Source organism: Pristis pectinata, chromosome 17 (genome assembly GCF_009764475.1).
Source record: "Pristis pectinata isolate sPriPec2 chromosome 17, sPriPec2.1.pri, whole genome shotgun sequence".
NCBI classification, from domain to species: domain Eukaryota; kingdom Metazoa; phylum Chordata; class Chondrichthyes; order Rhinopristiformes; family Pristidae; genus Pristis; species Pristis pectinata.
In genome coordinates, this window is record NC_067421.1 from 9098854 (window position 1) to 9117224 (window position 18371).

An 18371-nucleotide genomic window follows, 5' to 3' on the forward strand; every position below is an offset into this window, starting at 1 on the left:
GGAATTCATGATGATTTCGAAGACATCAGAAGCAAAATACCATATGGTATTAAAAAATGTTATTTACGAATCACTGAAAAGTAAATAAGCCCACTTATAATTGGGTTGAATTGTAGAATGTAATCTCAAAAATAGGGACTTCATCAAGCAGGAATGAAGTTTCACTTGGTGGCTTATGATTGTCTGCTGCACGTAAGATTTGGTACCATTCTTTTCCTTTTAAAAATTGTTTTGACAATAAGTAAAGATTTGCTTCAGAGCAAATAACTGGTCAATAATTTGAAGGAAAATTTTAGATTTGGAATAATTTTTTAAATGATTGTGTTTGCCTCAGGGATGCACAAGCCAATTGGACTGATACTGGAGCGATCTGATTGGGTTTTGTTTGCTCCTCCTGTCCTTGTGAACTCCAGCTTACCTCTAACCTGTTGTTTTAATGACTGCTATTCCAGGTAGTGATGGCTGGAGGCTTTATGAGTACATCACCAGGCACTTCATTGCTACAATCAGCTATGACTGCAAATACCTCCAAACCACAATCACTTTCAGTATTGATGAGGAACATTTTACTTGTACAGGGAAGACTTTACTATCAGCTGGTAAGGACTGAACATCGGTTAAATGTTGTCTGCTGGGTACAATAGTGTGGTGGTTGAATTACTGGACTATCAGTCAGAGTTCTGAATCATCGATCCAGAGATGTGTTTGAATCCCACTGTGGCACTTGGGGAATTTAATTTCAATTAATTAAATGAATCTGGTTTATTTTAAATAAAAGACTTGAGTTTTTTTTTGTAAAACCCTCCTTCACTAATGAGAAGGTAGTCTACAAGGAATTCTGTCATCCTTACCCATTTTGGCCTATGTATGACTCTAGACCCACCATTATGGTAGGTTGTTAACGCTCTCCTCAGTTCTGGAACAATTGAGGATGGAAGCATTGCTAACAATGCCCATGCCCTATGAAAAAATAAAAATAGTAATTCCACTGGAGTGAGGGGGCAGTGGGTGATATTTATTGGAAAGTGGTTAGCAAACTCATCACTAGCTAAACCATTCTGCCAGAATTGGAACAGCCATCATTTAGTTATGGGCAAATTTCATGCATTTCCAGCCTAAGTTCTCTTTGACAGTTTCTGATGTATAAGTGTGCACACTTATTTACAATAGAAAGTTGACAAAAGTTCTCATGGACATTGCAGAACTTTAATAAATTGATATTGATAGTTTCATTTTTGCTGTAGACTTCAGTATATCCCTGTTTTCACAGGGCAATATTACCACAACAAGCAATGAAAGGAACTGGCACTGACTAGGATGGAGTTCTTTGATAGTTTGGTTCAGGCAAAAGTTTTATAAATTACTAAATGCTAAGCTTATAGGTATTTTTAAAGCCTAATTAAATTAAGGTAAAAAAAAAGCAATTGCTTGATTATTCACTGAAGGAATTTTTAACTGAGAAGAACTTTCAGTGCAACCCAGAAGCTTTTTGTTGCATATACTGTATACCTTCTTATTTTTCATCTATTCTCCAAGGTTTTGTTTGCAAAGGAAACAATTGTTAAATATCTGTGTTTGCCTCTTGATGTCTAAGCATTTGTTAGAAAGAGATTAGAAAGACCATTTCTTCTTCAAGATTGCTGGGTGTGCTCCATGCTCTGTATGTTTGACTTTATTGCTGTAATCCAGGTTACACTGCAGTGATGCCATGGCAGAGCCTAGCAGATGAGGAGACCCTTCCAGTCTGTGAGCGAGGTGATGTGTTTACTGTTGATGAGGTCAGGTTGTTGGAGAAACAGACAAGTCCACCCGACTACCTGACAGAGTCAGAACTCATCACTTTAATGGAAAAACACGGCATTGGTAAGTTCATCTTGCTATTCTAGTTTGACTTTTAGATTTCAAACAACATCACTACCTCTGGGACATAAATCATGGTGCATTGTATCATTCACCATTATTGTGTAGAGTTCTGAGTCTTGGAAGTGAAGGCCCTAGCAATGGTGGGTAACTTGCAGTATGGCAAGCAAAGGTCGTTGCTTCCACCTCAAGATGAATAAAGCAAAATCCACAATTTACAACCATTGATAATTTCAGCCTTTGCTTCTCTGCTTTCTCCCATTACTTAGTATGCTTATTTCCATATTGGATCTCAATATTGATTTTAGTTTCTGATAATCCATCCCTTCCTTGTGTCCATGTATAATTTTTAACCTCTCAATCATGCTCCCTCACTTCATTAACTCAGTCTTGCCTTCAGCTGATGTATTAATTTCAGCTTATTCCATCAATTCTAAAACTAATTTAAGCAAAAATGTATATTTTGTGTTTTAAGCTTGTGCTGCTTGATCTATTTTATTTCTCCGAGTGGACACACTGTGTTTTTGTGGCATCTTCTATTCTGGTGTCAGATTTACTGCACAAACCTTTCCAGTTTTCTTCCTTCCTCCATTTCCCAGGATTTTTTGTTTTAATTTCACAGTTGCAGCCTTTTTTATTTGACGGACAGATTCTTAAAAAGGAAGTGTTGCAAGATAATTTTCTTTAATTTATTTTGTGCATAACCAGTCTGTGTATGGGGGTTGAAACACTTTCAATGTGTGAAGAATTTGCCATCTGGTGTTAGTACATTTCAGTAAAGTAGCAACTAAATTTCTATTCTCTTAACATTTTAAACTTTTATTCTCTACTTTTTTCAAAAGGCTGCTGACAATTTTCAATTAAACCTCGCAGTCTTATGAAGCTTTTTTCTCTTATTTTACTGAACTTTCCAATAGATGGCTTTGTGTGGGAATGGTGGCAAAGCAGAATCTCCGTGTCTCCCCCACCGCCCCCCCCCCACCCCCCAACCCTCCTCCTCAGATAGATAGTGATTTGATGTAATGGCAGCTCTGACATCTCCCCTCAAAGACCTGGGCTGAAAGTTTATCTCAGTCGTGGTACAGCTGTAGGTTCTGAGGAACGCAGCATCAGAAACTTTATCTGAAACTTAACCTGGAAATGCTTAACTTAAAATGTGTTTCTTTTCATTAACAGGGACAGATGCCAGCATCCCTGTCCACATCAACAACATCTGTCAACGCAACTATGTTACCGTGGAGAGTGGCCGCAGATTGAAACCCACTAACCTTGGGATTGTTCTTGTTCATGGATATTACAAAATTGGTGAGGAATGAACTGAACCCACAGTTCTGAATCTAGGATCTTATTTGCAGGCCTATATTTAACCTTCAGGAGTGCTAATCTGCCTCAGGGGATCTTTTCAAAATGTTTGCAAATGGAAGGATATAATAGCTGTGATTTTGTGGCAATAAACTATGGTTGCCCCTCCAAGTAAAGTTGAACACTGATTAAGAAATACAACAACAAATGCTTTGCGTATTCCCATGTTGTTTCAATCTGCTACTTGACATGAACGATGAAGAATGCCAGCTTTGCCAGCATCTCTTAAGCTGTACTAGAATGGTAACCACCAATTGGGTATGTGGTCATCCAATGATAGCTAATGATACTGAGGTGTTGCTAAGAGCTAGCTGAGATGTACCTCTGGTACATTGCCAAACTGTATTGCTTTGCAGTTTGGCATTATTTGTTGAGAGAATTGTGTGAGCTGGCATGCCAAAATATGTAATTTAGTTGTGATGATCATTACATATTGCAAGTGTACATTACGGCAAAGTATTTTGTGTTAGAAAACTAAAAGGGAGATGTAGATTATCACAAAGTGAACCTAATACTAGGTGAAATCAAGGACAGGTGTTCTGTTATGACACAGTTCCTCATGACTCCCATTGCTTTTTGGCAGACTACTGATATAGTAAATTGGTATTGGTAAGAGAGGGCGTACAATATTGCAAAAATTAGTGGGAAGCTGGAGGATTGGGAAGCTTTTAACAACTAACAGAAGGCAATTAAAAACGCAATAAGGGGAGAAAAGATGAACTATGAAGGTAAGCTACCCAATAATATAAAAGAGGATAACAAAAGTTTTTTTTCAGATATATAAAGAGTAAAAGAGAGGCAGGAATGGACATCGGACCACTGGAAAATGATGCTGGAGAGATAGTAATGGGGAACAATGAAATGGCAGACGAACTGAATAAGTATTTTGCATCAGTCTTCACTGTGGAAGACACCAGCAACATACCAGAAATTCAAGAGAGTCGGGGGGCAGAAGTGAGTGTAGTCACTATTACTAAGGAGAAGGTTCTTGGGAAACTGAAAGGATTGAAGGTAGATAAGTCACCTGGACTGGGTGGACTATACCCCAGAGCTCTGAAAGAGGTAGCTAAAGAGATTGTGGAGGCATTAGTAGTGACCTTTCAATAATCAGTAGAGTCAGGAATGGTTCTGGAGGACTGGAAAATCTCAAATGTCACTCCACTCTTTAAGAAGGGAGGGAGGCAAAAGACGGGAAATTATAGGCCAGTTAGCCTGACTTCAGAGGTTGGTAAGATGTTAGGGTCCATTATTAAGGATGAGGTTTCAGGGTACTTGGAAGCTCATGATAAAATAGGCTGAAGTCAGCATGGTTTCCTTAAGGGGAGATCTTGCCTGACAAATCTGTTGTCTATCCTGCCTGCTACAGAATTCCAAAGGGGAGTCAGTGGATGGTGTTCACCTGGATTTTCATAAGGCCTTTTGACAAGGTACCACATCTGAGGCTCCACATAAGGAGCCCCTGGTATTACAGGAAATTTAGCATGAATAGAAGATTGCCTTCTGCTGGTCAGCCAAAGAGTGGGAATAAAGGGGGCCTTTCCTGGTTGGCTGCCAGTGACTAGTGGTGTTCCGCAGGGTTAGGTGTTGGGTCCGCTAGTTTTCATGTTATATGTTAATGATCTGGATGATGGAATTGATGGCTTTGTGGCCAAGTTTGCGGATGATACAAAGATAGATGGAGGGGCAGGTGGTGTTGAGGAAGCAGGGAGTCTGCAGAAGGACTTTGACAGGTTGGGAGAATGGGCAAAGAAGTAGCAGATGGAATACAGCATAGGGAAGTGTATGGTCTTGCACTTTGTTAGAAGGAATAAAGGTGTAGACTATTTTCTAAACGGGGAGCAAATTCAGAAATCAGAGGTGCAAAGGGACTTGGGAGTTCTAGTGCAGGATTCCCTAAAGGTTGACTTGCAGATTGAGTCAGTAGTTACGAAGGCAAATGCAATGTTAGCATTCATTTTGAGAGGACTAGAATATAAAAGCAAAGATGTAATGCTGAGGTTTTATAAGGCGTTGGTTAGACCACATTTGGAGTATTGTGAGCAGTTTTGGGCCCCATATCTAAGGAAGGATGGGCTGTCATTGGAGATGGTCCAGAGGAGGTTTACAAGAATGATCCAGGGAATGAAAGGGTTAACATATAAGGAGCATTTGATGGTTCTGGGCCTGTACTCACTGGAATTTAGAAGGATGAGGGGGGAATCTCATTGAAACCTACTGAATATTGAAAGGCCTGGATAGAGTGGACATGGAGAGGATGTTTCCAGTGGTGGGAGAGTCTAGTACCAGAGGGCACAGCCTCAGAATAGAAGGACATCACTTTAGAACAGAGATGAGGAGGAATTTCTTTAGCCAGAGGGCGGTGAATCTGGAATTCATTGCCGAAGACGGCTGTGGATGCCGTCATTGGGTATATTTAAAGTGGAGGTTGATAGATTCTTGATTATTAAGGGCTTCAAAGGTTATGGGGAGAAGGCAGGAGAGTGGGGTTGAGAGGGAAAAATAAATCGGCCATGATCGAATGGTGGAGCAGACTCGATGGGCCGAACGGCCTATTTCTGCTCCTACGTCTTATGGTATTCTGTGGCACTGTCATAGAGCCATGATTCACTGCTACATTTTTTCCCCTTAGCTATTCTTGGCCATAATTCTATTAAGCAGGATCCTGCAGAAAGAGACAACACTAAAGACAACTTGTGTAACCACTGTGGCTCACATCAGGGAGTGTACTGGCAATAGCTTGCTGGCTGTTTTCACTGAGAATGGTATGTTTTACCCTGTAGTATACAAGGGAAACAGGTGATTTGTTTTAAATTTATTTGGAAGTGACTTGCACTTCTCATTTTTGTGAGAAAAGGTCAGTTTTGTGTTTAACAATGGATTTATTCATTATTTCCTTTATTTAAACTGCCCTGTGTGTAATGAGAGAGTGCTGGCTGGTACAAGCTTTAGCATGGGAGTACACAGGAGCAGCCCCAAACTGGAAACATTTATTTTATTCAATTTCCTTCAGATTGTTGGTAATCCCCCCCCGCCCCCCCCCCGATACCTGTTATTTGTGTTCAGCTTTGAACCTGTCCTTGTAGAGTAATGCTAGGCAAGATTCATGGAGCTGAACAACTGGGAATCTTTAATAAAATTTATTAAAATTACTATTTATATAAGGTAAAATGTTATAAATAATACAGCTGATTTCAAGAAACTACAAAGAAATTATACAATGTATATGTGATAGGTAATTTTATAAACTATAATAAAATACCATGCACTGCTGCAGCTTTTGTAATTAGCTTGAGCTCTAATTCTGGACACAACTAGATTTGTTTTTGACCCCAGCCCCACCCCATCTCCACAGGCTGATTGGATCTATTCATAGTTTCTTCACAGGTTGCCCAGGTTTGCCCTCAAACTTCCCTTTTTATAATACAAAAGAACGAGCCCATGACACTTGATTGACTCAACCACCTGCCTTTGTGACCCTGATTATTCCTTATAAACTGAGGAAGCACACTAGTCCAATTGTTCCTGTGTCACTAATTTTCACTGAACAGTTGTTGTGGGGAAGAGCTCTAAGCTTATCAGCACCTGGAGAATTTCCTACTCTACTGAAATTCCATAGGCAGCCAGACTGTGGGGAAAAAAAACTAAATGTAAATTGTGTCCTTGGGTAAATGTTTGTGAAAAGAAAGACTTTTTCCTCACAACATTTTCAACTTGCAGCCCTAATTTCTTTTTAAAAGGTGTCTCTCTTGGTTTAGAATTTTGGTCAATTTTTGATCAATGATGGCCCATCTTCATGAAGGTACTGCCTACATGATGAAGCAACACTTTTTTTCTGACAAAGGGTCTTCAGTCTGAAATACTAACTCTATTTCTGTTTCCACAGATGCTGCTTGACCTGCTAAGTGTTTCTAACATTATCTCTTTTATTTCCAGCTTCTACAGTTTTTAAAATTTGCATTGTTTTTCCTATTGCTTTTTCTTTGCATCATCTCACACTGCATAGTTTGCGATTTTACAATAATCTAACAGTTGCGTGGCCACTGTGGTAGACATCAACTCTTAGGTAGTTGTACTGGAACATACAGTCACACTTTTTTGATTAATCTAGTAGTGTAACACTACATCATTATATCTGCATGGTATGTATTATCCACATTGTTTGTTCTATAGGGAAAGAGTGTGGAAATGTCATTGCTCTGCTTGGAGCCAGCACAGACTCAACAAGTTGAATGGCTTTGTTTCTATACCACAAAAATTATTTAGATTTCTTCAGGCCAGATTCAACTACTGATTGCTATGACGTACATAGCATGCAGATATAATGATGTGGTGTTACTCTAGAGTAATGAAGAAAGCGTGACTTTATGTTCTAGTACAACAACCTAAGAAGTTGATTTCTAGCACAATGGCCACGCAACTGTTAGATTATTGTAAAATCGCAACTGCTATGCCAGTGCCTGCCGAGGAAGGAAACCTTTTTTTACTGGTGTGTAATTGACCCTTACTAATGTGGTTAACTCTTAACTCCCCTGTGAAGTCACTTAGCTAGTCACTTAGTTGCACTAAATTGCTACCCTGTAGTTACTTAGGAAGCTGGTCTGCCACTGTCTGCTCAGGACAGCTGGGGTCAGGAATTAAATATTGGACTTGCCTTCAGCTACTGAGAATTAAAGTTGGAAAGGACACCCCACCCTTCGTTGATCTGAGCCTGACAAGACTCAATTATAGGTGTTGGGTTCAGATGGTGTTGGCTATTGAGAAAGAAAAGGTCCATGCACCACCAGCTACCAGCCCTTTATGCATCAATAAGGTCTCCAGATATTTAATTGTTTTAAAGCAGACTTTGTAAGTTAAAGAAAATCTGTTCATTTAGTCACACACTGATCGATTTTCAAACTGCAAACTGCTGGACCTACTCACAGGTCAGGTAGCATCTGTGGAGGGAGTAACAGAATTAATGTTTCAGGTCAATGACCTTACATCAGACTGCCTGAGTCAGAGGGCGGCCTTTAGTATCAAGGGTACTGTGTCACCAGACACACTGTGAGGCGGCCTCTCTGGGTGAATGATCACTGTTCTCAAAGCAGGTCAAGGGTATCTAGCCAGGCAATGGGAAAAGTTGCTCTGGAAAGGGGCACGAGCTGTGCACTCAGGACTCCAGGATGGAGAACAGGTGAGTTTGACTGGTAGAAGAAAAAGAAAAGCTCACGCTTAAAGGTTTAGCATGGAATACAAATATTGAAAGTTGATCGCATATGGGATCCCTGCAGTGTTGGGTGGATTGGACACGTGTCAGATTGTGTGCCCATGCCAGAATCTCATTTTTGGCAGTGATTGGGTCTGGTTTCACTAAACTTTATGCTGGGGTCAGCGTCAGATTGGTTGGGGTCAGATCAGGTTTTAATTTTGTCCTTAAGCACATCTCTAGGATTGGGCTGGAGGGTGGATATCAACCAATCAAATTCCATCAGTTATTTGCAGCATCCTGGTTCTCTTATTACCATTTATTCTGTAGCATCGAGTAAAATATATGATCTGTTTACATTTTGACAGACCAGGAGCTAGTCCTTCCTACCATCCGCAGTGCAGTCGAGAAGCAGCTTGGTCTCATTGCTGCAGGCAAGGCTGATTTCCCCCCAGTACTGGAGCATGCTCTGAATATCTTCAAAAGGAAGTTCCATTACTTTGTGGACTCCATAGGAGGTATGAGTGAATGTTTTGACATATTGTATAAAATTCCTAATTGCTACACTGTTCAACATCATTCACAAGGACATATTTTGTAAGGCTTCCCTCAGATACAGATCTGCAGGTATCTAATCTGTGCTCCTGGAGTAGAAGTGCCCTGTACTTTGTCTCAGCAGATATCCCAAACCAAAGCAGATTGCACCATACAATGTAGGCCCTACAATGACAGACGTTCCACATCAGACTGGGAAAATTACTTGAAGACTGTTTACCTGGTAATCAACCAGGAATGGTTGAAGGAGTCCAATGTGATCTAATCTAGCAATGTACTGGTTATGTTTCCTTGTTTCAGAGGGTAATTCTTCTGTGGGAGATATTTGAAATTGTTTACTTATTCAATATTGCACTCGGGTAAATCTAGATTACCAGCTAGGAGCATCCAAGAAAAGTTTTTTTTAAATTGGCAGTATCTGGTATTTTGAATGTTTGACTTTAACTGCTGAGATGTATTAAAGTGGCACAATTCCTCATTGCCACTTTTGGTGGACAAACCCCATTTGACATTTCTCTTCCAGTGAGTCACTGAGGCCACTTATCATGTTCCTCCTTGTCCTCGGTTAAGCCAGGCTGCCTCAGTCCTGAGACCTGCTTGGTCGCTTTGTTTTAGGGTGTTAAATGAATTAGTGTATTCACATACCAGATGATTGGGGAATCCTCAGCTTGCATCTTATGCTGATAAATAATTCAGCCTTTATTAAAAACGTAAGATTTTGAAGCAGTAGTAGGCCACTTGGCACTTCATGCCTGCTGTATCATTCAATAAGATCATGGTTGATTTTTTACCTCACTACCACTTTGCTGCACTAAGCCCATATCCCTTGATTCCCTTGAATATTGAAAAATCTATTAATGTCTCTTTTGAATATACTTGGCATCCATGCCTTAACAGCTCTCTTGGTAGAAAGTTCTGAAGATTTACATCCTTCGGTGAAGTAATTTCTTATGATCTCAGTTCTAAATGGCTGACCTTTACTTTGAGTCTGTGTTCCATGATTCTAGGCACCCTGCCAGGGGAAGTATCATCCCTGCATCTATCCTGTCAAGCACAGTAAGAATTTTATGTTTCTGTGAGATAACCTATTATTTTCTAACTCATGAGAATGGGCCCAGTCTGCTTAACCTGTCCTCAAAGCACAAACTCCCCATCCCAGGAATCAATTAGGTGAACCTTTTTTGCACTCCTATTGCAAGCATATCCTGACTTAGATAGGGAGACCAGACCTGTACACAGTGTTCCAGATGAAGTCTCACAACACCCTGTATATTTAGAACAATGTGTCTTTACTCTTGTATCCAAATCCTCCTCCAACGAAAGCCAATATATCCTTTGCCTCCTAATTACTTGCTGTACCTGCAAGTTAACTTTTGTAATTTATATACAAGGATATGAATACCAACACTTTTCAATCTCTCATCACATTTTTAAATCATTTTTCGAGGTTTGTTCTCACAATGTGGATGACCTCCCATTTCTCTACATTATGTTCCATCTGCTTTGATCCTGCCTGTCTGTAATCCCTGTGAAGCCTCTCTGCATACACCTCAGACTCCACACTGTGGCTCATCAAAATTAGATGATAACATTGTGCAAAAATAATCTGCATTCCCAGATTAGAATAGTCTCATATGTTGCAGCAATGCATTTTCAATCACTGAAACATATCTTTTTTTAAAAAATCAATTGATGCTAAGTGAACTGCAGATATTAAATCTGAAGTTGATAGATTTTTGATAACCAAGGAATGTGGGAAAATGGCAGGTACGTGGAGTTAGGCCAAAGGTTGAATAACAGAACAGACTCCAGGGGCTCAATGGCTGAATCTTGTCTGTCGTTGAAAGATTGAACTCCATGATTCTCCTCTGAATGTCAGTGAAGGAATCATGGTGGCTAGTGCCCTTCTCTGGCTGTTTTGCTTAGTTTGCTCTTGTTCTCTGTGCAGGTATGGATGAATTAATGGAGGTGTCATTTTCTCCCATTGCTGAGACAGGGAAGCCTCTGTCCCGTTGTGGCAAGTGCCATCGATTCATGAAGTACATTCAGGTTGGTAAAGGGAATGTGCAACATTAGGGCGCAGGGATAATTGATTAATTTTTAATTATCACACTCATGGTTTCTTGCAAATGCATTGCTTCTGTTGAGAATACCATGAGAATATCACACATATGCTACCCAAATCAATGCAGAGCATTGTTAGAAACTAAGGAATTCTGAAATTATGTCAACTTCCTCTAAGAACAGATGGATTCCTGAAGCAGTAAGTTCGAGATTGTGTTTGGAACATCAAGTTACAACACTAGTAGTGATATGTGAGTGCCTCGCAATGATGATTGTTTTAAGTTTTTATGGTGCCATGGTATAATTTATAAAAAAGTGAAAAAGAATACATTGTCACAATCTAAAAGATGACTTATGTAGTACTTTGTAAAATATGTTTCGAAGTGCTTCGCAACCAATTAATTAATTTTGAAATCTAGGCTCTCTTTTAAAAAAAACAAACACCAGGTTAATGTGTACACCCATTGGAAATGTATATGGCCTGTCAAATGTCTTCTTGGAAATATGGCACCTCTAACAATACAATATTTTGTTAATAGCACAATTTATATTCATAAGAGCAACACAAAACGCTGAGGAACTCAGCAGGTCAGGCAACATCTATTGAGGGAAATGGACAATCGATGTTTCAGGTCATGACCCTTCATCTGGACTGCTCCAGTCTTAGACAAGGAAAGTATAGAACAGAGTCAATATACAGTAGGTGAAGGGCAGGGAATGGAAGTACAACTTTCTCTCTTTGTAGTTATGGATATTGGTAAAAAGTCCATTGCACCCTCTCTTACTATGGCTATTGAGAAGGGAATGGATGTCCTGTCCTATCACACTATAATTACTGAGCATGGAATTTGATTCTACAGTACACTATATTTACCGGGTAAGAAATGGGACTCCCATATTCTTATGCTGTGTTTATCAGATATTGAATATAGAGTGGTTACTTACACTGGCTGTGAATGGAAATACAAGACTGATGGACCATCATTCACAGATCTGTGACTGGGAATCCGAGGATCTTGTTTTGAAGTTACCAGACTTGTGGATGGAAGTCCAATGCTCTGGTTGTGCAGTTACCAGGTCTGGACATAAAATCTTCTAAATGTAGTTAGTAGGTAGGTGAATTGAAATGCAGGGTTCCGATTGTAGTTGGCAGATATTTGTAATCCCATAAATAAAAAAAATGGTCATTCTGCAGCAATAACCCAATTAAATAACTTACTACTTAAACCTGATTCTTGTCTTGCAGGCCAAACCAAGCCGGATGCACTGTTCCCATTGTGATGATACCTACAGCTTACCCCAGAATGGAACAATCAAGCTGTATAAGGAACTCCGCTGTCCTCTAGATGAGTTTGAACTGGTTCTCTGGTCTTCTGGTTCCAGAGGAAAGAGCTACCCTCTGTGTCCATATTGCTACAACCACCCACCATTCCGTGATATGAGGAAAGGTAAGAAGTCTGCCAACATCATTGTTGACTGAGTTCACTTTGTTTTGTAAATCTGCTGTAAATGGAACATAAACAAGGAGAGTCAGGATTAATTTATTTCCAACTTACATTTTTCCTTGAGCATGCTAACTGTTGCTGGGGGAGTTCTATAAAGTCACTGGTACATGCCAGTTCTTAATGGGTGAATCAAGGCAGTGACCACTAATGGGCTGTTTTACTGTATTAGGTTTTATGGTATTTGCCCAAACTATCCAAAATGATTCATCAGATAGAAAATTAATCCCACTCTTTAGAGCATAAAGTTTTATTGCCTGATAAGTGCAGACAAGAATTGAGAATGCAAGAACCAACAAATTTGAGAAAAACAGAGAAACGGTAAACCAGGAAGTTATAGTGAATGATGAGCCCAGGCTTTGAATTGTGGGTGGAAAGGAAGATTGAAGGGGGTATGAAGCTGGGTGAATGTACTTCTCAAGATTAACTGTTGACGGGTGTCACGTAAAATGGGTTGATATTATGAATAATTTGCATACAATGTTTTTGTGATATTTTCCCCACTTTGGATTCATTGATATTGGAAGTTTGATTTTTTTTCATTCTCTGTCCCCTCTTCCTTTTTGGAAATGCCCTCGTATTTCATTTCTGGTGTCTGCAGATGGGTATGTGATACCATACAGTGATAGTTCTCCTTCCACTCTTGTGTTCTGTTAACAACTGCTACATGCAATACAGACACAATGTGGAAAAGGCCATCAATTGGTCCTGCAAGAAATGTGGCAGCTGATGGCAGTCATCAGTGAATTCCATGTGGTGTTCCCATCCATCCATCTTTGAAGGCAATGTGGATAAATCCTAAATCACAATGCTAAAATTGACTGAGGTGAGGGAGATTCATTTTGTGACACATTTGTTGTTTTTCTTTCTTAGGAATGGGTTGTAATGAATGCACCCATCCGACCTGTCAGCATTCATTGAGCCTGCTCGGGATTGTCCAGTGTGTTGATTGTGAGAGTGGTGTGCTGGTCTTTGACCCCACCTCAGGCCCCAAATGGAAGATGGCTTGTAACAAATGCAATGTGGTGGTACACTTCTTTGAAAATGCTCACAGAGTGAAAGTATCATCTGAAACCTGTGACGTATGTGAGGCAGCGATCGTTGATGTGGACTTCAACAAAGCAAAATCCCCACTGCCTGGTGAAGCAACACAGCATTCAGGGTGCGTCTTCTGCGACCCAGTGTTTCAAAACCTTGTGGAACTTCAGTATGCCAAAATGAAGCACCCAATGCACAGAAGCGGTGGAGGACAGGGTCGAAGACGGGGCCGGGGGAGAGGCAGGGGACGTAGACCTCCAGGCAGGAGCAATCCGAAGAAACCCAGAGACAAAATGGCTGCACTAGCTGCTTATTTTGTGTAGGTGTAAACAAGGGACTTGAATAACCCATGGCTTGCATTTTCATTGGATTGTTTAAGGAATTTGTAGTCTGCTTGTTTTGTTCCAGCTAAAAGGCTGAAATAGAGCTCGAGACCCAAAGGAGATGAGGGAGAAGAAAAGGAAACTCAGAAAAACTGTGGAATCTGCAGGCTGTGTAACTAGGATTTGGGCACATTACTCTGTCCAACTAAAATAGCTCACTTTTAAAATAAAATATGTGGTTCATAAAGCCTCCAGATATATACAAATGGTGCTAATTTTCTGCTTATTAACTTAGACCTGTTGTTCATACAATATGCCATTGCCCTTCAGATGTTTAATTTTGTGCTTAAAATGTGTTGAATATGTTCTCTAATTACTGAACTGGAAAATGTATGACAATATAGCATTGAGCCAATCAGTATTCAGTACTGATCTCAGCCAGGGTAGGAATGGCAGTACAAGAGTTTCCTTTTGTATCCTTAGTTTGGTACAGATCAGGGGGAACTGATAGAGCACTTTATTCTCGGGAGCTCCTTATGCACAGTGTACATGCAGGCCTATAAAATGAGAACAAGTCCTTCAAAATGGAAATCCAATATTGACTATCTCTGCTCATGAACTAAGAATTATCAATGTAATGATTTAAGCCTCGGATTTTTGTTGATGAAATGTGCTAAAGTTGACCAGTTAAATGATAAATCTTTGCAAGGTTCAGGAAATAACCACTTGGGGATGAAACAATATTAAGCATGTTGTACCTATCTATACTAATCCTATTTGCCCACATCAGGTCCGTAGCCTTCTATGTCTCGGCTATTCAAATGCCTGTTCAGGTGCATCTTAAATCTTGTGATCGTATCTGCCTCCTCTGACAGCTCACTCGATAGCAACTAATTAGGTGAAATACTATCCCCGCCAAACCTCTTCATACTCGCCTTAAACACATGCCCTCTCGTTTTAGAACCCCCCCACTCCATGGGTTAAAAGATTCTACCTATGCCTCTCATAATTTTGTATACTTCTATCAGGTCACCCCTCAGCTTCCACTACAAGGAAAACAAACCCAGCCTATCCAATATCTCCTTATAACTAGAGCCCTCCAATCCAGGGAACATCCTGGTGAATCTCTGCACCCTCTCGAGTGAACCACATCCTTTACAGTCATCTTTCAAGACTGCAGAACTCATAGTTCAGTGAGTTTAATAGGAGTACAATGGAGGCTTCTTTTGCAAAGTGCATTTTCCACCAGTTACAAAAAATAAATTTCTCACCAAAATGATCCAATGAACTTTAACATATTTATTGTAGTTTACATCATTAGGTTGCTGAGAGTTTCTGGCACTCCCTGGTTTAATGAGTATCCAATCTGCACGTGTTCTCCCAACGATTGTTTAACACTGTTTGGGTGATGATGGGTAGTTTTGAAGTTGCCCTTGATTTTACCTGTCCTCACGGAGATACTTAGATGAGAGATTGGCCATTCAGGACTAATATGAGAAGAAATCTCTTCACCCAGAGTATAGTCGATCTCTGGAATTCTCTGCCTAAGGTGGTCACTGGCTATATAGGCTGAGTCACTGGCTTATATTCAAGACAGGAAGTGACAGATTTTTCAAAATCAGGGAAATCAAGGGGATATGGGGTTAGTACAGGAAAGTGGCACTAACTTAAAAGATGAACCATGATCTTTTTGAATGACAGAGCAGGCTTGAGGGGCGTAATGATTACAGCACTTCTATTTCTTATGTCCTATTCAACAGCATTCTGATTAAAAACACAAAGTATTACCTTCTGTGTTTAAGTCCTTTTTGAATCCTTGGGTTTACCTGCCAGAATAGCAAACACTGACAAAACTTCTCAGTATCACTACCTTTAGAAACATGGAAAACAATTTTAAAGAATAATACTTGTTCTGTATCAATGAGACAGCTCAAACTAAGCAATGACCAAAGGATGTCAATGTTCTAGAGAAGGTGGGATCTGCAGAGGAAATGTACAAGGCTGCAAAATCTGAGGTGTGATGTAAAAACACTGGTTACTGTGCACGTATGTGAATTGGCACTCGAAATTGTTATCCCCTTCAATAATTGAGCAAATAAACTAATTTTTCTGATATTTCTATTTGCCAAATTATCTTAATTAGTATCCTTGTCTTTCCTATTTTTGTTCTACGTGTATACATCTTTTAGCCAGTAGGGTGAGGTGTGAGGCTTGCAATATAGTTGTTCCAATTCCTCAAGACAGTTTAGTTGGTTTGCTTCAACCTAAATTCTTTAGGTAAAGCCACTTGAGGTTTGCTCCAGACTGAGATCAATGTTCCTCTAACTCCCTAGCAAAGGAATAATTCATAACCAGTAGATATGAATAATAGACACCCTGAGATTTTATTCTGGAATGACATTATTACTTTTTGCTGAAAGCCACTATACCAAATAGTGTTTTGCTCAAAGGCATAGTTTAAGGACCAATCTCTCACCGTATCAGTTTGAAACTGAGATTCATTAGTCTTAAAAGCGTTTACTTCTGTAATATAAAGATGGGTTGCATTTATTAAACTTAGCAGGAGTTATAACTGGTCTGACAATGTTCCCGTGATCCTTTCGCAATATGGAGGAGTAACATCTGTAGTTTTGACTGACAGCAAATGAGCTGTCTGAGTTGCCTCTTGCCCAGTCCTAATGGCTCACTGAGTCGAGCCTTTCCTGGATGGTCCTTTACTCATGCCACAGGCTTGCATGGTGTTTCCTCAAGTTGAAGATGAATTTTTTTCTTAGATGATAAATGAAAATGTTGGAAATACTCAGCAGTTTAAGCACTATCTCTGGAGAATGAACCAGAGCTAACATTTCAAGCTTATTGCCCTTCATTAGCCCTGATTTTGTTTTTATTCCAGATTTCTATTATCTACAGTTTCGTTGCCTTTTGATGTTTTACTTAAGTTTTACATTTGTACTATTATGTAATATTTGGTATGATATTATACCAAATATAGAATAATGTATATGGAACTGTTTTGCAAACGAGAATCAGATATTCTCAAGGTTCTTTTTCCTTCATGTACCTGAGAGTGTGCAGTTGGCTGGGATTTCATGTAGGTGATCAGATTATTGAAGTTTTTGTTAGACATCCATTCACACTGACATTATTGCTTCATCCGGTAGGGGGTGGAATATCCCTTTGTAAGCAGGCTCTCTTCATCCTGCATTGAACTGGTTTGTGGTTGCCACCTGGAGAAAAATCATGGGAATTACAACAGCTTTGCAGATATTCAATGTTGTGCTCTGAGAGCAATTTTCAGACAAGTACATTACTTGTGCCAGACCAGATAAAGACAGCTGGTTCCCTTTTCTGATGGACTGGGTGGGTTTTACAACACTGGTAAATTAATGGTCATTGTTAGTAATGGTGGCTTCTTAATTCAAGAATTTATTTAATTACTTGAGTTTAAATTTCTCAGCTTCCATGATGGGATTTAAAGTTGGGTCTCTGAATCAACAGGCCTCTGTGCTCTTTCAGTAACTTAACCACTATTGCTACCTTACACATTTTACTGAACTATTATTGCTGAGCATATCTTTCAATTTTACTTTTGTTATCAACCAATGGATCAGACCAAAGTTCTTCCATCGTGTTACACTGGTTGGCTACAATTAAACAATTAGCTAGGGAAAGATGTTGCAGAACTTCCTCATCCTCAATCAAATACTTTTGGCCACTGCAACCTTCTGAGAATCTAACCATTGCAAAAGCTACTAAATTCAATTTTTTTTCCACATGATATTAAGAAACAGCTGAAGACAAGGAGCAAAGAAAAGATTATGGATCCTGATGATATCCAGCTATTGGACTCCAGAACTAGCTGCATCACTAGCCAAGTAACTTCATTAGATCTAGAATAATGGCAACTATCCAACAGTATGTGACAAACTGCCCAGGTTTGCTCTGTTGACAAAAAGTAAGGTAAATCCAATCTGGCCAATTATCATTTCATCGGTCTACTTTCAATCATCAGTAAGATGAAGGTGGGTGTATCAAATGTGAAACCAAGCAGCACTTATAAATAACTTGCTCTGTAAATTTTGTGTTGTACTTGAATGATTCCACAGCAGACCCTATTACACCCTTGGTTCAAACATTAACTATAGAGCTGAATTTCAGAGCTGCTGTGAGAGACCGCAATTAATATTAAGGCAGCATATGAGCCAGTATATCAAGAGCCCTGGTAAAAATTAAAGTCAATAAGAAGCAAGGAAAACTCTCTACCTACAGGAGTCATACATTGAATCATGGCACGAAAGGAGGTCATCTGTCCCACTAAGTGGATGGCTGGTTCCTAGAAGGGCAATCCCATCATCCCTAGCCCCCTTTCATCACCACTACTGCCCCCCCAGCCCTTGCTTTCCTTATAACCTTGCAAATTATTCTCTCTCAAGTGTCTAATTCTCTTTGCAAAGCTCTTATTGATCCAGTTACCACCACTCC

The 18371-nt window shown here is 39.7% G+C and overlaps 1 protein-coding gene across 2 annotated transcripts in view; it reads left to right on the forward strand.

Moving 5' to 3' along the window:
- top3b (DNA topoisomerase III beta) overlaps positions 1–15676 on the forward strand; it is a 39558-nt gene extending 23882 nt beyond the window's left edge. For both annotated transcript variants that reach the window (XM_052031851.1, XM_052031852.1), the window contains 7 exons: positions 453–599; positions 1690–1863; positions 3037–3165; positions 8776–8925; positions 10911–11011; positions 12273–12474; positions 13402–15676. In XM_052031851.1, the coding sequence (XP_051887811.1) occupies positions 453–599; positions 1690–1863; positions 3037–3165; positions 8776–8925; positions 10911–11011; positions 12273–12474; positions 13402–13889 (1391 nt within the window). In that variant the 3' untranslated portion in view covers positions 13890–15676. The remainder of the gene's footprint in view (positions 1–452; positions 600–1689; positions 1864–3036; positions 3166–8775; positions 8926–10910; positions 11012–12272; positions 12475–13401) is intronic.
- The last annotated feature ends 2695 nt before the right edge of the window (positions 15677–18371 follow it).